Source organism: Arachis stenosperma, chromosome 8, assembly GCF_014773155.1.
Source record: "Arachis stenosperma cultivar V10309 chromosome 8, arast.V10309.gnm1.PFL2, whole genome shotgun sequence".
In the NCBI taxonomy this organism is placed as follows: Eukaryota; Viridiplantae; Streptophyta; class Magnoliopsida; order Fabales; family Fabaceae; genus Arachis; species Arachis stenosperma.
In genome coordinates this window covers 21,216,022-21,238,109 of record NC_080384.1, presented here as the reverse complement: position 1 = coordinate 21,238,109, position 22,088 = coordinate 21,216,022, and the positions used below count along the sequence as shown (strand labels likewise).

General features: G+C 37.7%; 2 protein-coding genes across 2 annotated transcripts; both read left to right on the top strand.

The window, feature by feature from the left end:
- The first annotated feature begins 7,925 nt into the window (after positions 1–7,925).
- LOC130944130 (uncharacterized) lies at positions 7,926–11,053 on the top strand. Its single transcript, XM_057872298.1, has 3 exons — positions 7,926–8,522; positions 8,775–8,962; positions 9,893–11,053. The coding sequence occupies exons 1-3, from the start codon at positions 7,991–7,993 to the stop codon at positions 10,406–10,408; spliced, it is 1,236 nt and encodes a 411-aa protein (XP_057728281.1). The 5' UTR covers positions 7,926–7,990; the 3' UTR covers positions 10,409–11,053.
- Positions 11,054–15,456: 4,403 nt separating this feature from the next.
- On the top strand, positions 15,457–17,431 carry LOC130944129 (protein PHLOEM PROTEIN 2-LIKE A10-like). Its single transcript, XM_057872297.1, has one exon. It carries the CDS (start codon positions 15,880–15,882, stop codon positions 17,143–17,145), a length of 1,266 nt encoding a protein of 421 aa, XP_057728280.1. The 5' UTR covers positions 15,457–15,879; the 3' UTR covers positions 17,146–17,431.
- The last annotated feature ends 4,657 nt before the right edge of the window (positions 17,432–22,088 follow it).

Sequence of the window (22,088 nt, the reverse complement as noted above, 5' to 3'; positions counted from 1 at the left end):
TTCATGGCTTTGTATAAATTATTTTTTATTAAAAACAAACAAAAAGAAATTACTAGAACATCCGATTTTTGTAAAAAAAAAATCAGACGGTTCAATTTTTATATCTTTTAAAAATTGAACAGTCCGATTTTTATACTTTTTAAAAATTAGACTTGTCTAATTTTTACTTATGACAGGACAGTTGTCTAAAGCACTTATACACTCTATATCTGTATAGCTAAATTAAAAAGTGCCTAATAAGTTAGTTAGGGTGGATTTCTATACTTCTTAAAAATTAGACTTGTCTAATTTTTACTTATGACAGTACAGTTGTTTAAAGCACTTATATACTCTATATCTGCATAGCTAAATTAAAAAGTGCCTAATAAGTTAGTTAGGGTGGATTACTGGTTGGCCTTTCAAATCAGATCTTGGCTGTCTTTGATTTGATGCTAGTGTGGAAGCTGGCAAACCCACTAAAGCTAGATAACGTTGTGAAGTTTGAAGATCACAGAAAGTGATAATATAATCGTGTAAAGTTTTTACTTTCAGTATTTTTTATTTTGTTTTGTTGAAGCTGTATGTGTGTTTTTGGTTTGGTCAACGAGAAAGAATACGGATTGGGTGGGTTTAATGTTGGTCAAGATCTGAAGACTATAGGCTATAGTTTAGAATATAGTGTGTCCATATTTAAATTTTAAAATAAGGGCATGCAGACATAATTGATAGCATATTTATTCAACATTTGTCTTTACATTGCTATGGGCGGGCTCATTCAACAATCCAAAAATTTGCCAAAGTCTCGCGCTCTTGATTGGTTTTGGAAAACCGAATAGAAAAGGAATACAAATATGAAATATAGAATAGAGATTATGGCGCTACTGCTGAATCTTTAGCTATATTCCTCACCCCTTTCCATAAGGTGGAAACTTGATACGCCTAACAAGGAACACAGCCAGCAAACTTAAAACAACAGCAGCTCAATTGAGGAACCAGAAAAGAATGTTGAAGCAGCAGATGGGCTAGCAACTGAGAAAGACCCAACAAGTAAGAGAAAAAAAAGAGTCCCATCACAGATGAAGGATTACCATATGAATTTATAGAGGGAGAGCATGATAGTCAATCCATATAGGCAGTTAATTAGAATCTCAGAGAAATAAAAAGTAATGGTAAGGAGAGAGAGAGGAATACAGAATTACCAAAGTGTGTAGAGGAGTCATTCTCCCAGGACTCCAAGTTGGGGGTAGCGTCATTGTAACTACTAGTGGTTGCTGAATTTTGCTTAATTCCTATTTTTCATTCACCTTTCATCTTGTTCATGTGCACTTTCATATTTTGTATTTATTGAGTCTAACAATTTGGTGCTCTCGTTGAGAGATTCGGAAATGGAATCAGGAACTCCACTGTCCCGCTTGGAGGATGCTTACCAACAACATCGGTCCGAGATCGCAGCGCTTCAGAGAGGGCAGATCGAAACCATCGCTCAGGTCGTGGAAACCCAAAGCCGACTTGGATCTGTGGAAACGTCGATTAAGAGCATTGAGAAGATGCTCAAGGAAAGCTTGAAGCTCAAGCAAGCGATACCAGAACATGGAGAGAGTTTCGATTCCGCAGGTTCTACGGGGAATCTCCATCTGTCACAATGGCCGAAGGGAGTTCGGCCCGAGCTACCAGTTTTTAACGGCGAGGGAGTGGAGGAATGGACCTTCCGAGCCAGGGAGTATTTCGAACTTTATGCGGTACCAGAGGCGTGGAGAGTGCGGCTCTTGTCCTTTCACCTCACCGGCCCAGCATATACTTGGTATCGTTGGTGCGTAAATAATGGCATCACGTATACTTGGGAGGGATTCTTGGAGGCGCTATGCACTAGATTCGGCCGCAATATTTTTCATGACCCAAAGGCAGCGTTGAAAGATTTTCAACAACATTCCACGGTCGCAGAGTACCAGTCCCAATTCGAAGATCTGTCCAACCAAGTCACGGGACTGACGGAGGATTGGCTAGTGTCACTCTTTACGGCTGGGTTGAACGATGCACTCAAGTGCGAGCTCATGCTTGCGAAGCCTAAGACATATGTGGAAGCGGTCGCCCTTGCCAAACTTCATGAGCAGAAGCATAGTGCAAATTCTCTCAATCTGCGACCACACAGCCACCGTACTGCCAGAGGTACTCCTACCACTCTCAGCCCTGTTCGGCCACCGTTGCTACGACCACCCTCATCATCTGCATCATTGAAGTCTCTGGTACTTGAAAAGGGACCCCCAGCTCACAAAGCGGGAGCAATACTCCTCATCGTCGACTCACAGTTTCCGAGATTAAACAGCGGCGCGAGAAGGGACTTTGCTATTATTGTGATGAAAAGTATTCGGTGGGACATAAGTGCAAATCATCCTTTCTACTACTTGTGGGAGGTAAAGAAATGGATGAGTTACTTCAGGGGTGGCATACCGAAATGACTAATCCAGAAGGAGACTCGGCCAGCTTGGGAACACCCAGTCCAGAGGAAGGCGTGGTGGAGATCAACTTCAATGCCATGGTGGGGGTGTACCACCCAGAAACTATCAGAATTGTTCGAACCTGTGAAGGGAACCCAGTAATGGTATTAGTGGATGGGGGGAAGCACCCATAATTTCATGAAGTCAGCGACAGCAAAGAAAGTGGGCTTACCAATCACTCAAGTACCGCAGTTGAATGTGTATGTTGGTAATGGCAAGTGTATTGGCTGTGTTTCCAAATGCAATAAGGTGCCGCTGCATATGCAAGGATTTGGATTCCGGTTAGAAACCTTCATTCTTGATATCAAGGGAGCTGATATTGTTTTGGGTGCACAATGGTTAATGCAATTAGGTGATGTAACAATGAATTACTTGAATTTAACAATGGAATTCGTGGTAGGGGGACAGACTATAAAGCTGCAAGGGGAACGGTTGTTCCAGCCAGGGGCAATCGGAGGTAGAACTCTTAATAAGATGGTCACTGCCGATGTCATCGCTTCCTTCCTTCATTTAAGAGTGCTGGAACCGAATGAACTTGTAGCCACACTAGAACAGCAAGATCAACAAGTGCAGCAAGTATTGGAAAAGTACCACGAGGTGTTCAAAGAACCCACCGAATTACCTCCATCCAGAGAAATTGAGCACCGAATCCACCTCCAACAAGGAGCAGACCCGGTAAATGTACGCCCCTATCGTTACCCACACTATCAGAAGGAAGAGATTGAGAAATTGGTGGAGGAAATGCTACAAGCAGGGGTCATTAGAGAAAGTCACAGTGCTTTCTCCAGCCCAGTATTACTCGTACGCAAGAAGGATGGGAGCTGGCATTTTTGCGGGGACTACCGCGCATTGAATGCGATTACCATTAAGGATAAGTTTCCGATCCCAAATATTGATGAGATCCTTGATGAATTAGGTGGTGCCGAGTACTTTTCCAAGATTGACCTCCGTTATGGCTACCATCAAATTAGAATGCGTGAAAGTGACATTCCGAAAACGGCCTTTCGGACGCACTTGGGACATTATGAGTTCATCGTTATGCCCTTTGGGTTAACCAATGCTCCCTCCACATTTCAGGCTACTATGAACAAACTGTTTTGCCCTTATATTTGAAAATTTGTAGCAGTTTTCTTCGACGACATTCTTGTTTATAGCCGGTCCAAGGAAGAACACCTTTGCCACTTGCACACTGCCCTGTCAGTGCTGCAACAGAACCAATTTGTTGCCAAACTTTCGAAATGTGTCTTCTGTCAAACCCAAGTAGAATATCTTGGTCATGTGGTCAGCGGTGCCGGGGTGCAAGTAGATGCTTCCAAGATAGCCGCCATAGTTGAATGGCCGAAACCAACCAGCTTGAAACAACTACGGGGTTTTCTCAGTCTCACTGGGTACTATCGACGCTTTGTAGCTCAGTATGCGCATCTTGCTGCCCCATTGACGGACCTGCTCAAGCAAAACAGCTTTCACTGGAATCATCTAGCTGACTTAGCCTTTGAGAGGCTTAAGGCTGCTCTTACTCACACCCCAAGTACTTGCCCTCCCTGATTTTTCTCAACCCTTTATAGTGGAGACATATGCTTCGAGTCATGGAATCGGAGTTGTTTTATCCCAAAAAGGACACCCCATTGTTTATTTCAGCAAGAAACTCAGCGGAAGGTTGTCGATGACATCGGTGTATGTTAGAGAACTTTATGCTATCACACAAGCTGTTGCCAAGTGGAGGCATTACCTTCTTGGTCGCCATTTCGTCATTAAAACTGATCACCAAGGCCTTCGTGAGCTTATGAATCAAGTGGTGTTGACCCCTGACCAACAATATTACCTCACTAAGCTGCTGGGATATGATTTTGAGGTGGTGTATCGGTCTGGCTCCCTGAACAAAGCTGTTGATGCTTTGTCTCGGCAAGGAAAAGAAACTGCAACCCCAGTTTGCTTTCAAGCCTTCTCATCAGTTCAATCGGCTTTAATGCCTACATTGCTGCGTGCCACTAGAGAAGATCCAGAGACAAACTTGCTAATTGAACAATATAAGCAAGAAGAATTAGCCTCTGATTTCCTCTTTCAAGATGGATTGTTGGTTTATCGTGGCAAAATTTGGGTCCCAGATTTCGAAGGTATCCGCACACAACTGCTTCGGGAGTTTCATAACACCCCAATGGCTGGGCATCATGGCGAGCTCAAGACGTATAAGGCTATTGGGGAGCTTTTCTTTTAGCTGGGCCTGCGTAAAAATATTCATAAGTTTATTCAGGAATGTGATGTTTGCCAATCAACCAAATATATGACTTTTAAGCAACAAGGGTTATTGCAACCTTTACCTGTGCCAAGTGGGCTGTGGATGGAACTCTCAATGAACTTCATTGTTCAACTGTCGAAGTCTGCTGGATACTCTGCAATCTTGGTGGTTGTGGATCGCTTTAGCACAACGGCACACTTTGAACCATTGCGAGCTGGGTTCACTGCCAGTACGATGGCAAGAATTTTCATTGGGTCAGTAGTGAAGCTTCATGGGTTCCCTTCCTCCATTGTATCCGATAGAGATCCCCTGTTCCTCAATCGTTTTTGGCGTAACCTTTTCGAATTCAGTGGCCTTCACCTCCACTATAGTATGGCGTATCACCCTCAAACCGACGGCCAAACGGAAGTCACTAATCGCTCCCTTGAACAATATCTGCATGCTTTTTCCCATTCTCAACCACAACAATGGGCAACCTTCCTACCATGGGCAGAGTTTTGTTATAACAGTTCCTACCATTCAGCAATCCAAATGACACCACACGAAGCTTTACATGGGTTTCCAATGAATCTACCACCAGGATATACACCGGGGTCCTCTCCAGTCATAGAGGTTGACTTGTTTTTACGCACTCGGGGGATTTTGAATGATGAACTCGCGTATTACCTACACCAAGTCAGAAAGCGTATGAAGAAGCAAGCAGATCAGCATCGGAAAGATAAGGAATTTCAGGTGGGAGATTGGGTGTTGTTTAAGCTCAAACCTTACCGGCAATTGTCGTTGTCTCACCGGGAACACCCTAAACTTGGCCGAAGGTATTTGGGCCCTACCGTGTGAGGAGTAAAGTAGGAAAGAATGCATATCGCTTGGAGTTGCTAGAGGGGAGTACAATCCACCCTGTCTTCCATGTATCCATGCTGAAAGAGTTCCACGGCGCGCTAATAGCCGACGCACCCATCCTCGTCGTGCCTCCTGCATCGTTCCAGCCAGTGCCGATGGCAATTGTGGGACAACGCTCAGTCGAGAGGGATGGGAGGCAAGTGATGCAAGTCTTGGTGGACTGGGAAGGCTTGCCAAGAGATGAGACCGCATGGGTGGATTGGGATGAGTTACTGAAGTTGTTTCCGGAACTCAACCTTGAGGACAAGGTTGTTCTCAGGGAGGGTGTAATTGATACGCCTAACAAGGAACACATCCAGCAAACTCAAACAACAGCAGCCCAATTGAGGAACCAGAAAAGAATGTTGAAGCAGCAAATGGGCTAGCAACTGAGAAAGGCCCAACAAGTAAGAGAGAAAGAAGAGCCCCATCATGGATGAAGGATTACCATATGAACTAATAGAGGGAGAGCATGATAGTCAATCCATATAGGCAGTTAGTTAGGATCTCAGAGGAATAAAAAGTAATGGGTAAGGAGAGAGAGGGATACAGAATTACCAAAGTGTGTAGAGGAGTCATTCTCCCGGGACTCCAAGTTGGGGGTAGCGTCATTGTAACTACTAGTGGTTGCTGAATTTTACTTAATTCCTATTTTTCATTCACCTTTCATCTCGTTTATGTGCATTTTCATATTTTGTATTCATTGAGTCTAACAAAACTTAGGTGCAGTCGACTTCACGTGAAGTTGATACCTAAGAGCCGTTAGATAAAAATTTAGTCAAATCAGTTAAATTATCTAATGGCTCTCAGATATCAACTTCACGTGAAGTTGACTTCACCTGAGTTTTCACCTTTCCATAATTATCGATCTGCTTGCCTCCTTATGGTTATAACATAGAGTGATGCAGATTATTTAATAATTAACGCAAAAATTAACTTTGAACATTTGCAAAAGTTCGAATAGTATTTGGCGGCCAAGTTTACTACTCTTGTAAATACGCGTTTAATGTAATTATGAGCATCAAAATTTCTATTTTGTCAATAATTGAAAAAAGAATTTTATAGAAATAAAATAAAAAAAAGACTAATTTTACTTGAATAAACTTCATATAAAGAATACTTTACAGAATTTCACAATGTCTAGACATACAAAAAAATTTACAGAAAAATGGCTCAAGATTAAGTTTTAGAAAGTCGTTGGAAATGTGAGATTTGTGTGAGTGTATTTTTGAAATAAATTTTTAATTTTTTTTCTCTTCGTGAAACCTTAATTTAAAGACCAACAAAGCTAATTGTTTGACAACACATCATCACTCGAATGGTTATCAAAATGTAACTGTTTGCGCCTAATCATGCCTTTCGACTAAGGAAAAGTATAAGTAGACAATAAAAATATTAAATAATGTGAGCAATAGATATATTGAAATTTATTAGGTGTACGGATGATTATTCTAATATTAAAATTTAGGTAAGTAATTTAAAATGTAATATGATTTACTTGAATTGGGCTAATTTTAAGGCCCATTATTCATATTATTCAAGAAAATCATTGATTACCTAACATAACTCATTACCAAAATACTCTTAGATGCATTGATGCACATGCCTTGACAGCCACCTCTCGACCGCGTCCAAGTTATTCTTATTTTTTATTTAATTTTTCGACATCAACAACCATATTTGATCTGGTAACACATAGTAAAAGAATAATTTAGTTTATACATGTGGAACTGATTATAGGTATGAATTTTGCACAAATATGAATCCATCTATATAATTCAGGAATGAATAAATTTCTAAGTAAAAATGTGGGTTTTTCCCCCATCTGACGGAGGATTTACCAAGTTCGCTCAGTTTATTTATTTATTTTTTGTCTAAAGCTTTACAGTCTTTTTCTTTTTTGGACTTCAGAGAACTGACCCGACCTAACAACCAGAACCCGAATTACTAGTCACAAAAAAAAGGAACAGAATTACTACTAATAGTGTATAACTCAAAAAGCCCAAGTCCAATTAATTTCAGTCTGATTGCCCAATGGAAAAATTCACGTGTGGTTGGAGCATAATTATTTTGTCCTTATTGGGGTCCAAGAGCAAAAGCGACAAAACGGGAAGACCAGTTACTGTGCATGGATTTAATGTTTGTGAGTTTGATTCTCCCGTTTAGCGAGGTAAGTGGTGACAAGTGAGAGAATAAATAAACATTTACAGCCAATCAGCGATGTCGGATGCGTCTAAAAGTAGAGACGACCATCTTAGACATTAGTGAATAAAACCACCATAATATTCCCCTCTCTCCCCCAAACCTTTTCACTCACATTCTGTTTTACGCATCAAACCAAAAGCAAACTCACAATCACAATCACAAAATTAAAATTCAAATTACAATAAGAAGCAGCAGCATGTCATCGTGGCTAGCTCGGTCCCTAACAAACTCCCTCCGAATCGATGACAACGACGTCGTAGCGGACCCTCCAGCTGTTTCTCCCACAAGCCAACCACATGAACATCATGATAATGCGCATGGATCGGAACCAGAAGACGACGAAGACGAAGAGGATCAAGGCCAAGGCCGTGGAGTCAAAGAGGATCTTGATGAAATCAAACAAACCCTAACTCGTCAATTCTGGGGAATGGCTAGTTTCCTCGCTCCTCCTCCACCTTCCAATTCCAACCCTTCATCTCCCCCTTCTCACGACCTCTACCAAGACTCTATTCCCGATCATTCTCGGCCCGATTATTCCGACGTCGACCAACCTGATCCTGAACCCATCGGATCCGATTTCGGAGGGAACCACCAACCTGAATTGGAGGAATATGCTCCTGAACGCGCCGTTGGGATCACCGACGAGGTTTTGTCCTTCGCCTTCAATATCGCTATGCATCCCGAGACCTGGCTCGATTTTCCTATTGACGAGGAAGACGATCCTCAAGGTAACCTCCTTTTTCAAATTAAATTAAAAAAAAGGAAGAAATGCATTAGATCGCTGGTTCATCATTTCGTTTTTCAATTTTGTTCTTGCTTATAGTCATTTTTGTTGTGAATCTTAATCTTAGGTGATAAGTGTTTCAATTCAATTCATTTTGATTAAATTCAATTCTGCTGGTCATCATACAAGCTTCAGTGTTTTATAATGGTGAATTTGGGGATTTCTGATTGCATCTCTTGGCTCATTGTACCTGTAGATTTTGACATGTCCGATGCACAACAAGAGCATGCGGTTGCAATTGAGAGACTTATTCCTAGATTGAATGCACTCAGAATTGAACTGTGTCCTTGCCATATGAGTGAAAGTTACTTCTGGAAAGTCTATTTTGTGCTTTTGCATTCAAGGCTTAATAAAGAAGATGCTTCCATTTTGTCTACACCGCAGGTCAGTAACTGGGACTTTTGCTTTGGTGTCTCTCTTCCGAGGACCATAGATTGCAGTCTCCTATCTTGAAAGATATCGATGATTTTTATAATCCCTTACCACAATTACTTATATAGCTATGGTTAAGAGGGAAAATGGTGAAGTGATGAAGATTCTCTTTGATAGATAGTTAGATACTTATCTAGGTTAATGTGTTATTTTATTTTTATTAATTTTTTAAAGTAGATTATACACTCCTCTTACATTCTCTCTATACAAAATCCTCTTCATCATAGAATTGGCCCTTTATTTTTTCATAAGAGTTGGCTCAAACTTGATGGAAGTGGTTTTTTTAACTTCATCTTTGCATAATCAGTGTAAACAATAAAACTGGAAGACTGATATGGAGGTGTGAATGTTACCTTACTGTTGTGTTGAGGTCGAATTTTTTTTAGTTCATGTTACTTAGTACTCAGGCTTGTACTCTGGAATTCATTCTAGAGTTTCAATATTGTTCTCTATGATTCTGTTTTAATTCATTATAGAATTTCAAAATTCTGTAAGTTTAGGCTGTTTGTCTTTTTGGCTTCTAGGAGGAAGCTGGACTGTAACTTTTATAAGATGAGTTCATTTGAGTTACTTTAAGATTTTGATTTTGTCAATGGTTATTTAAGTGAATGTTAAATTTTGATGTTAATTAGAAGATTTATTTGGGCTTTTAGTTGAAGTTCTTATTCAGCAGTCCGTCTTTTTCTTTCTTTTATATGTCTTTGGATTTCAATAAGCACATGTCAGTTTCTTGTGTGCTCAACTTTTACCAATATTGTGATGCATCCATGTATGCCTTTCATGTGCTCAACTTTCATTTGATCCATGTAGCTGAACCAACCTAGTGGAACAAGGCTTTGGTTCTCTGTAATAGTCAGTTGAGGTGGGTTTTGATATTTTCAGGTGATGGAAGCCAGGGCAATGTGGATGCAGGAGCTGCACAAACAAACAAAGCCTGAATTTGAGTTTTCCAGAATAAGAACTATGTACTCAAAAGGCCCTGTTCGGCATGATGATTTTGCCTGCAGCTTAGTAGATGATGCCTATTCTGATGACCTTTCTCATCAAACATATGGATATGAAACAACATCTTTATCCATGCTAGCAGATAAAGAGATAGAGAAGCACACGATTGCAGTTGAAAGTTCTGAAACACATTTCATTGACAAGTCTGTAATTCAGGAAAATACAATGATTAAAAATGAGAACAAGGATCTAAAATGTGGTCATTCCACTCAAATTATTACTCAGGACTATGTTAATGATGATGATGATATTGATTGGCCAGAGGAAGATTCTGATTTAGGAGAACCAATTATTTCCATCGTGAATGAAGAAGACATATCTTTTAGTGATCTTGAAGATGACGATTATGGCATTAAACCTATTACTTGTAATACAGGTTCAAAGGTGGCATAAAGCTTCAAGCCAGAGAACATGATTGTGGTCATTCAGGGCTACTTGATCCTCACTTAGAAGTAAGAGCATGAAGGACAGGTGGCTGATGTTCAGAAAAACTTGACTACCTGTGTCTTTCTTGAGCATCTGTTGTACATAGATGAATGGTCAACAAAGTTTGGAAGTGTCAAGATATGTTACTTGATATTATTTGAGGTTTTGAATCGAAACTTGTAACATCTATTACTATGCATTTGTTTGCCGCAAGGCTAAATGTTGTGTTCGGGATACAACTCAAATGAAAAGGAAAGACTGGAACCAAGTGCGTGCTCGGTTGATGTTTGATCTCTGTTTTATAGAGGTCCAAACTGAGAATGGGGATGAATATACGCACAAACGCACCAATTCGAGGGAGAGCTGTTTCAGAAGGTATACATCATATAGGCACAAGAAGTGTACATGACTCGTCTTGTTTGTTGTTAAATATAGTTAAGTTGATTTCTTTTATATATTTTTTAATTATTTTATGGCGGTTTTAGTGGTGATTGACTGATTGGGGTGTTCAGTCTTGTTATTTTTTGTTTGTGTTGGCCTCCCCGTCATTGCCTTGCTGTCAACTGTGTTGGAAAGGAAACCAATAATGTGATTACTTAAGTGATCAAATGATATGATATTTGTCTTCTGACATGCGCCTCATGGTTTTCTTCTAGCCGCAACGGTTTCAATTTAGAATTTTAAAAAATAATAGAGAAAAACTCAAAATAATTTCTGACAATTGTTTTAAAAGACAACGAGACTTTTGACAAAAATAAATACTAATTCGGTTCTTGAGATTTATTTTTATGGGACTGATTAGTCCCTGTGCAAAAAAAAAATCAATGTTTTTTTTTGCCTAATCAGTCCAAAAAAAAATATCAAAGACCGGGTTGGGTGTTTTTTTTTGGAGTTTCGTTGTCCTTTCGAGATAATTGTCAGGGGCGGATGAGATATTTACTCTTAATAATAAAAGTAGATTTATCACTTGTCATTTTAAATCTTGAAAGAAATACTCTATAATGACCGACATTTTTAATTCATGAAGGTTTGTTTTACATTTAAACGGATTTGCAAATTATTTTATTTGATTATTGTTATTGAGTATTTAGTGCAGGGAAAAGTCTAGGGGACCAGCAGTTTTATTGAATTTTGGCCAGCATGTAACCAGCAGAGGAAGGTGAGCCATTGGATGAAATTTCACACCAATCTCACACCATCAAATCATCATTGATGGCTAGTTGATGGCTAACAATCACAAAAATTGCTGGCCCCCTAGCATTGCTCTTTAGTGCAGTTGGTTGCTAGATATCTGTGGCAAGTTGGCAGTTGGCACTGTTAGTTAAAGATGGTGAGTAACCTACTGCCATCTGACATAGTTAGTTAGTTATTAGTTCACTAAGTTAATTAGCTAGCTATATATATCATCAATTGTAAATAGAGCTTTTTGAGATCTCTCATTCTATTGAATCAGAAATAGTAAGATTTCTGATTTGCCTCAATCTCCTCCTTCAATTGGCTCGAAATTATCTCTGTAATAGATGATGGACGTTTTTTCCATTCTGTTATTTGTTAGTTCATTATATTACTTCCTTTTTCTTGGATAGTTGAAAACTGGAAAATAATAGAACTTAAGAAACTTGATTTCAGAAATGGCAGAATAATATACATTTGTGTTCTTTCAGTAATCGTTTAACCTAATATGTAACGAGAAAAGAAAATTTTTGATGAATAAATTTGTGATATAAATATCATAGAAGAAATAAAGTTGACGTGTCTCTAGTTTCTGCTTTACCTTGTGCCATTATTGTTTCTAGAAAGGTATTTTTAGAGTTATAATACCAATACCTTAAAATGAAAATAATAGAAAAAAAAGCTAAGCATATCTTCATCGGCTGAGTTTTTTTAATATGGCAGGGAGATGGGTGATTTTCTTCGTTATTTTTCTTATAGGTGAGTTTAACATTTTTATAGAAAAAAATTTTATCCGTCAGAACACACAAAATGTCAACTCTATTTTGTATGTGTTAAATTTTTTTAAGAATAAATTACTATTTGTACGTGAAAGATATAAACACTACAGATATATTCATTAAATAAAGAAATTAATGTTGTACTCATAAAAAATAAATTACGTGTGATTTTAATTTTTTGTTAATTTTTTAATAAAATTTTTAAATTATGAGTAAAGTATCGTTTTTGTCCCCAACGTTTGGGGTAAATCTCAAAGTTGTCCCTAACGTTTCAATCGTCCTATTTAAGTCCCCAACGTTTCAAAATTGACTCAATGTTGTCCTACCGTTAGGGATCCGTTAATAAAATTGACGGCGGGACAAAATTGAAACGATTTTGAAACGTTAGGGACTTAAATAGGACGAAAACGTTGGGGACAAAAATGATACATAGAAATAAATTTTAATTTTATTCTTCAATAATAATAATTTTTTACTATACATAGTATTTAATTATTTTTAATCACATTTACACTTAATCACATCACTTTTATTCTAAATAATTTTTTTTATTTTATACTTAAAGTAATGTAATTTTTTTATAAATAAATAAATTTTATACTTTTATTCTAAATAAATAATGTAATATGAATAGAATGAAAGTGTAAAATTATAAAAAAAAAATATAAGTAATGTGATTGAGTAATGAAAGTAAAATTACATTATTTAGAATGAAAGAGTAAAAGTATAAAAAAAATTAATTTATTTTGAATGAAAGTGTAAAATTATAAAAAAAAATTATAAGTAATGTGATTAAGTAATGAAAGTAAAATTACATTATTTAGAATTATTTAGAATGAAAGTATAAAATTTATTTATTTATAAAAGAATTACAATACTTAAGCATAAAATTATAAAAAATTTATTTATTTAGAATGAAAGTGTAAAATTAAAAAAAAATATAAGTAATGTGATTAAGTAATGAAAGTAAAATTATATTATTTAGAATGAAAGTGTAAAAGTTATTTATTTATAAAAAAAAATTACATTACTTTAAATTACTTTAAATGTAAAATTATAAAAAAATTAATTTATTTAGAATGAAAGTGTAAAATTATTAAAAAATTATAAGTAATGTGATTAAATAATGAAAGTAAAATTACATTATTTAGAATGAAAGTGTAAAATTTATTTATTTATAAAAAAATTACATTACTTTAAGAATAAAATTATAACAAAATTAATTTATTTAAAATAAAAGTAATGTGATTAACTGTAATTTAAAAAACGATTGAATATTATGTACAGTAAAAATTAATATTATTGAAGGATAAAATTAAAATTTATTTCTATGTATCGTTTTTGTCCCCAACGTTTTAAAATTGTCTCAATTTTGTCCCGCCGTTAATTCTATTAACGGATCCCTAACGGCAGGACAACATTGAGTCAATTTTGAAACGTTAGGGACTTAAATAGGACGATTGAAACGTTAGGGACAACTTTGGGACTTACCCTAAACGTTAGGGACAAAAACGATACTTTACTCTTAAATTATTCTCCCTTTCTCTTCAACTCTCATCTCTCTCTTTCCTTATATAGCCTCCACAATCTTTCTCTCAGCTTATGTAATAAAACCCTCATTGAACAAAAAATATTCATTGATCTTGTTAATGATCAAGGTTCAACTGTGAGCAAATTCATGACTCATGAGCCACAACCTGAGCACCATTGCCATCTCCTTTGATCACAGTTGGAGTTAAGAACATTATTTTTGGATTTTCTATTTTGCCGTAAGAAAAATTTAGCGACAGCACTAAAAGATAAACATTTTTCCGTCATATTTTTTCGAAGAGCTTCTCTCCTTCCCCAATCATATCCTCTGTTTTCTCGAACTCCTTCGCCATTGAGTCAAGCACCATCGAACCCTTCTCCACATAAATCCTAGTACTAGGTCTCAACCGCGAAGGCAAAGAGGTAACGAGGCATCGACTGCTCCATCACAAACTCCTCCACCACGTGATCTTGACTGCACCAGTTTAAGTTTAATGAGGCGAGGACAACGACATTGTCGTCACGCAGAAGGTTAATGAATAATAAAATAATTTATAAAATAAAGAGTAAATTTTAAAAAATATACGAAGGATTAATTAATATATAATATTTAAAAAAGATCTATTTAATGATTATAAAAAATAAAAAAATTATATTTTATTATTAAAACTATTTAATAGTCTAAATTATTTAATTAGTTTTTAAAAAATTTATATGTAATTATTTTTATATAAAATTATTAATTAAAAATCGTTAAATTATAATTTAACTAAATATATTAAACCGAGATAATACTCAATTTGGTCCCTGAACTTACACGCGAGTCTCAATTTAGTCCCTGAAGTTTTAATTGCCTCTATTTAGTCCCCGAAATTTATAAACGTGCCTCATATTAAATTATTAATCCCTGGGACCATTTTTAGTATAAAAACGTTAATAAAATGCTGTTGTAGACTATCACATGTCACCTTAAAACTTGTAAAATGATGCAGTTTTAGTTTTGACATTTAAATAGCTCAAAAACGACATTGTATTACTTATTTTGTTAGGTAAAATTTTAATAAACACCATTTAGGATATTGTTTTTTGGTTATTTGAGTACCCAAAACCAAAACAATATCATTTTACAAAGTTTAGTGTGGCATCCAGCTGTCACGACAGTGTTCCGTTAACGTTTGTACGTTGAAAATTGTTTCAAGGACTAACATGAGTTATGTTCACAAAATTTGGGGACTAAATAGAGGCAATTGAAATTTTAGGGACTAAATTAAAACTCGCATGTAAATTCAAGGACCAAATTGAGTATTATCTCATATTAAACCATCTTACAAATTTTCAAGTAACAATCTCACGTCAAAACCAGGTAAATCTCCACCATAACAAATACATTTATAACAAAAAAAAGTCATGTTATCTGTGTTATTGTGTTGTGCTCTGCTTTGTATGATTGTATCCTTGTGGTGCGGGGATTGACCAGACTTGCATAGTTGATAACTTGACACTTAGCAAAACAAAGCAAAGAAGCCCTTATTTGGCGGGTACTCTGGCCTTTGGTCTTGACCGAAACTCGCTGGTTTTTTCTTCAACATTGCCATTCACTCTCCTTAATTCACTGCCTCCAAAATCCACTTCACACAAAGTTCGTTAAAACCATCACCATCTTGGAAAATTCGTACCTTGGAAAATAGAGAGGAACGAACAACTACCTTCTTTTCCTCTCTCTTAATTTCCCAATTACAACAACAGACGTATTCAATCTATTTCCCTCCAACAACTGCATTTATTCCCCCCCCAATTCGTCTTTCTTCGTCTTCAAATTCAATCCTCTGCATTCATTCCCCCTCCCCGTTTCAATTTACCATCCAACCATATTACCAAATTCTGAAACCCTAGATTTTCAATTTCGCGCTCCTAGGGTTCCTGATTGGTAAACTCTAGGGTTTGTTGATCTTACCTATGGAAGGTCAACTTATCAAGAAGGGTTTCGATTTCTCTCGAAGGAACAAGAAGTGGCTTCTCCTCGTTACTCTCTTCGGAGCTTCTGGCTATGGCGCATACAAGGCTTACCACTCTCCCTCCGTGGCTCGCAAGAGAGAGCGCCTTATGAAGCTCGTGAAAGCCTTCGTTTCCCTTTCCGAATTGGTTGCGGAATCCTCAGAAACCATTGCCACCGTGTCCAAGGACCTCAACCGATTCCTGAATTCTGATTCCGACGAGATCCCCAACAGCTTGAAGCAGTTATCCAAAATTGCCACATCCAAGGAATGCTCCGCCTCCGTCAATAAGGTTTCCGAGGCCGTAACGATTGGACTTTTGCTAGGTCTTAAAACCCAACAGAGCAACGGTAAGAGTCCCGAATTCATCACAAACCCTAATTGCGCCACCGATAGGGTGTTGGAGAAGCTTTTCTCGAAGGCTGGAACCGGTTTTGCCTCCGTGGTAGTTGGAAGCTTTGCGAGGAATTTGGTTTTGGGTCTTCAGAGTGCTGAATCTGGTGTTGCGTCTTCGGATTCGCCTGCTTGGTTGAATGTGATTAGTGATGAGAGGTGTGGGAAGGTTATAGGGGACGTTGTACAAGTGTTTGTGAGCACCGCCGTTGCGGTTTTTCTCGACAAAACAATGGATGTTAATAACTTCGATGAGATGTTTGCTGGAATGACCAATCCAAAACACCAGGAACAAGTTAAGGGCATTCTGGTTTCTGTGTGCAATGGTGCCGTGGAGACTTTGGTTAGAACATCTCACCAAGTCTTGACGAATTCGAGAACTCAAAAATCAAATTTGAGTGCGAGCTCGAGTTCAGGTTCAAATGTGAATTCTCTTGTTCTTAGTGGTTCAATTGTAACTGGAAATGGGTGCGTTGAGCCAATTGGCGAAGTTGTTCAGCATTTCAAAGTTGGAGGCTTGGTTGGTGGTGGTGTTCAGGATGCAGGATTGCTTGGCCAGATCAAATCGACGATGGCGGTTCCGGCCAACCGGAGATTTGTTCTTGATGTGACGGGGAGGGTGACAATGGAAGCATTGAGATCATTTGTGGCGTTGTTCTTATGGAGAATATCAGATGCATTGAACAGAAGTCTCAAGAACGTCCATGATGAAGCTGTGCACAAAGGGTCTGAAGTTGTTAGATATGTTGGAGCTAAGTCATCAGTTATGTTTACATTGTTCCTTGCTTTTTACTTGCATATTTTGGGTGGCAGTACCCTTGTATTGCCTGCTTAGTCTGATGATTAAACCCTGCCCAGTTAGTTGTAATTGTAATGCAGTTTCATCTTTGAATATAATTCCAACAAATTCCACTAATTCTATCTCTATGTTAAAAACTGAGGTCATATTTTAGCAAGTAGAAAACTAAGGAAAAGAAACTTAACAGCTAAAGTTGAGATTGGATAGCAGTTATGTCTGTGTAACTGCCATCTAGCTGGTAAGTAGTAATACCTTTTAACCGTGCTTAGTTACAGATTACAATTGGATTATCTGTTGAGGCCTTGAGGGTGTCGTCTCTTCATCTCTATCTCTCTATATTATTAATTATCTGTAGTCTGCACTTATAAATTGGCCTGTTGTCTTCACTTCATGCCATGCCAGTGATTCCGGTACAGGGCCAACAAGGTTTCAGGTACACATACTATTGATCTTTTTAATCCTTTTGAATGTTTCTTGTCTAACATTTCTGCAGCAATTTGATACTTCTTTTATTAACTATAGGGAATAGGAGTCTAATAAATTAGGTGTTCGTATGCCATCTGCGGTGAGACTACTGGCATTTAGAAACAATACTTGTGTAATAATCTCGTGAAAATAGTGGTCTTTTTTTTAAACCCTTTCTGGATCAAGAAAAAGAAAAGGAGTGTTGATGATGGTTGTTGGGAGAAAAATGTCCCTATCCTAGGAGTGCAAGGTTAGTTAGCGTAATTGATTTTTGGACCTGCATGAATTTATAGATATTGTTAGTTTTGCGTTAATTATTACTCGGTATTTATTGAATATCAGAGGTTAGGACATGACCCCAAAACAGGGAGGGAAAAAAATTAGGTAGCGACTCACCTTAAAAAAATCTACTCATGAATCACGTTATCCATTTATCCAATTTTATAAAAAAACAACTATTTTTATTCACAAATATTCAGAATATTGACAAATATACTTAAAAAAAAAACAAAATTGACTTTATAACCATAAAATATATAGATTTTGGTCAACAAAACTATCTCAATTAAAAGATTATTCAAAACTTCTAAACTATTCTTCCTCATCTAACTTATCCCATTTCTAATTTTCATCTCTTCACTACAATGTACGACCTTTTGCCACCATTACCCAAATTGTTTATCATCCAACTTTCATCCCCATCTATCACCACCGCCACCGTCGCCAGCATTGCTACTGTCACCGCCACCATCATACTCCAAAATCCTCTCTGATCCTCTCTTCTCAGATTATGAACGTTGGCATTGCGATGGGCCTCCACCAAGAGTTGGTGAGTGCTTGCCTAATGGAGTGGAAGAGTAATAGCTTGGGGCAGGTATCTCAGCCAGAAAAATAACAATATTTATTTCCTTGGAGGAAGAGATGTGGAAACGTACGCTATATACAAATTACAATAGGACAAGAGGAAAATACAAAATACAGGAAGCTCTATTTTCATTAATTTATTCACAATTGCTTACAATTATCTAGAAGGCAATTCAATAAACAGTGAGCTATAGAGAAATATAATTCACTAGCACCTCTGCACCTGGATGTGGCTCAAATAATGTAGGAGAGTGTGATGGTGGCGGTAGTAAAGAGAAGGAGGCAATAGTAGTGAAGATGGTGGTGACGGTAGTGGCATCGGTAGTTGGGAATGAGAGTTAGATGAAGAGAGATTTGGATGATAGTAAAAGATTGAGGGTTGAGGGTTGAGGTGGTGGTCGGGGTTTGAAAATTGGGGATGCATAAGTTAAGACTTAAGAGGAATAACTTAAAAATTTGGGCAATTTACATAAATAAAATAAATGAGAGAAACTGTTACGCAAATACAATAATCTGAAAAATCAGACGCAAATGCAACAAACCTCATTATATGTAATCCGCGACAATCTAACGCGGATTCTAATTACACGTAATCCGCTAGACTCTGTCGCGGATTACATTCAGAAGCTGAAACACATAAACCGCTATACCCTGTAGCGGTTTATGAAGAGATAGGCCCAAAGTGTATTCTATGAAATCTTGTAGCGGATTATGAACGGCGTGACTGCTTAGAAGATGCCTATATATACCCAACAAGTTGTGTAGAGTGTCATTTTCATTCATTCATAACTTGAGGAATGGAGACTGAGGAGAGCTTTTTGGTGTTAGTGCACTCTTCTGGAAAAGTAAAAAAGAGTAAGAGGCACAGTGTGAAGTTTACCGATAGAGAACCACTGAGTGTTTTCATCAGGTCATCTAATACACTGTTGCATCTGAAGACCAGTATATTGCAGAAATTGTGCGCGTGTGGCACCAATTGGGTGAACAAGCTGTTCTACAAGATTCCTATTGCGGTTGTGCCAACCGGCGTGCAATATGAAACATTCGTGTTACGATCAGATGAAGATATGCATGTGTTGTTTCATTGTCGCCGGAGTTTCTCGGAAGTGAGGATACACGAGTTGTTTGCGAAGTTGGAACATGGCATCGATAGTTCTGGAGCAACGGCGTCAAACCCTCAGTCGACCACGATGGGAAGTGCCTCTACCTTGATGCCCGTTGTTGCACCTGAGTGTTTGTTGGAGTATCGGCCAACTGGTCCAGTTGGGGTATTCACCTCAGCCCGTCTATCTCCAGATGTTGGACGTGAAGGAGAACCGGATCGGGTTGAAAATGTGATGCTAGAGGATAATTTGGATGAAGAGCCTGCTGACATTTGAGGGGATAGCGATGATGATATTCCGACAAACCCAGCAACATGTCAACCACCGTCAAGTGCCGGCACACATGAGCAACCTGCACACTTTTCTACCTTGAACCAGGAAGCCTTCGGCTAAGCGCTGGAGTCAGTTCCAACCTTTGGGGGTCAAGGTTTGCACGAGAAAAATTCTGTAGTTGAATTTCAAGTTGGCCAATCTTTCCAAAGTAAGGAGGAAGCTGTTCTTACTGTAAAGGATTACAACATTTGCTGTGGTGTTGAGTACAAAGTGATGGAGTCGGATCATCTTAAGTACCATGGGAGATGTAAGGAGTTCGGCAAAGGTTGCACGTGGATGATTCGCATCAGCCTTCGAGCACGAAAATCAAGCGATATCAAGCGACCACCGATAGCTTGATTATCACGTGATCTGTGAGAAAATCTTTCTTCTGATTTGAGCCAATGTGGCGGTATCGATAAAGATGTTACAAGAAGCTGCCGAAGTAACGTACGGGTTCAGGCCAACTTACAGAAAGACGTGGTTGGCAAAACATAAGGCAGTAGCACAGATATACAGGGACTGGAAAGAGTCCTATGCCGAGCTACCTCGTTGGATCCTTGGTGTGCAATCTACCATGGAGGGGACCGTTGCCTTGCTGAAGACGTCTTCGGTTCGAGTCGGTGATGACGTTGACGACTCAACCATGTACTTTCATCGTCTTTTCTGGATGTTTTTTTCTTTTGATTAATTTAAATGAATAATTTTTGTCTAACATAAAAAAAGGATATTTAGGTCTTTTTATAAATTAAATAAAAATATATTTTTTGTTTTTACTAAATTATAAGGATATTTTGATAAAAGTATTGATATGATATATATTTAAAAAAAATTAAATACTGACAGGAATAATATAATCCCCGTAGCATTTTGTTATTTGTTCATGGTTTTATCGGTACGTATAAATTTATTATCAATTCAAACCCAACACCAATTAACAAAATTTTTTAGGTTGATTTCAAATGAAAAAAAGTAAACAGATTCAGTTTTTTTTAATAGAAAATAAAAATAAAATATTTAAACACAGAGACAATAAGTTGAGACAACAAGCAATGATACGCAAGCGAGACTACGGGTTGAGGGAATGAGGAGACAACAAAGACGCAAAGAAGAAAGGAAAGGCAGAACCATAGATTTGTGGTCATTTTTCGGCGCCAACCAGTGGTTGTTCCCACTGTTGCGAAGATCTTGAAGGGGAACAAGAACAACATAAGCATATGAGAGAGAGAGTGAGGGAGAAGGAACGTTCTCCTTGGAGAAGAGGTTGGAAGATGGCGCCATCGAAGTCCGAAGGCAGCAACGGTAGAGAGCAGAGAAGGCTAGTTGTGAGAGAGAAGAGAGTCGGTGGAAGATGAAGGGGTATAGTTGAAATTATTAAAATACTAAGGGATAAAATGGTACAAAAATTAGTATTTCAATACTAAGGGATAAAATGGTACAAAAAGTAGTATTTCAAGTTATAAATTTGTGTCTCAATATTTTAGAAAGACATAAAATATATATCTTTTGTAGATGTTAGTCGAGATAATTATTTTCGAAAGATTGAGCTGATTCGAAATGCTGGTGAAAGGTCAGCAAGGAAGTAGAGGCTGAAAAGAGGCACGTGCAAGCATTAATTGGAAGTTATTTGACACGGACTCGATTTAAACACCTTGATAAATCGAGCAAGTACTCGAATGAAGGATCGAACAGTTTTTCGAAAGGAGAATTGAGTAGTTACACGAGTAGGAAAGTCTAAAGCTTTCTCTGAACGAGGAATTTATTGGTAACGTCCGTGGGCAAAAGAGCAGGAACAGTTACTTAAGAGTTCGCATACAAAGCAGCGTCGTGTCATTAATGGTCGGTCATGGAAGTAGGTTATAAATATTAGTAAGTTTTAGGAAATAAAGGTTGGAACTTCTTTTCAGAAATACACTCAAGCACACTCATATTCCAGCGAATTCCTGAGTTTGCGTTCGAGTTCGATTTCTGTAGGGTTTCTTCTATTGTCTTTACCTTTCATTTATGATTCTTGCAAAAACTTTATCTTTCAAGCAAATTTATGTTTCAGGCATTGTCTAATTTTCATATTCAATTTACATTTTAGTACCTTTAATTTCCATGTCTAAAGTCCTTTGAGCCAATTGAAAGCATCTTTATCGCTTTCTTTAAATTTCAATGCAAATCTTTTCGATTTCAGTCAATTTTACTTTTTGAATCTTTCGTTTTACACGTCTTTTACAATTTTACGTTTTT

Excerpts from the sequence above, each read along its gene's own strand:
- LOC130944129 (XM_057872297.1), top strand. The coding sequence starts at position 15,880 with ATGGAAGGTCAACTTATCAAGAAGGGTTTCGATTTCTCTCGAAGGAAC.
- LOC130944130 (XM_057872298.1), top strand. The coding sequence starts at position 7,991 with ATGTCATCGTGGCTAGCTCGGTCCCTAACAAACTCCCTCCGAATCGAT. Across the intron at positions 8,523-8,774 it reads CGAGGAAGACGATCCTCAAG|ATTTTGACATGTCCGATGCA; the intron begins GTAACCTCCTTT and ends TTGTACCTGTAG. Across the intron at positions 8,963-9,892 it reads CCATTTTGTCTACACCGCAG|GTGATGGAAGCCAGGGCAAT; the intron begins GTCAGTAACTGG and ends TGATATTTTCAG.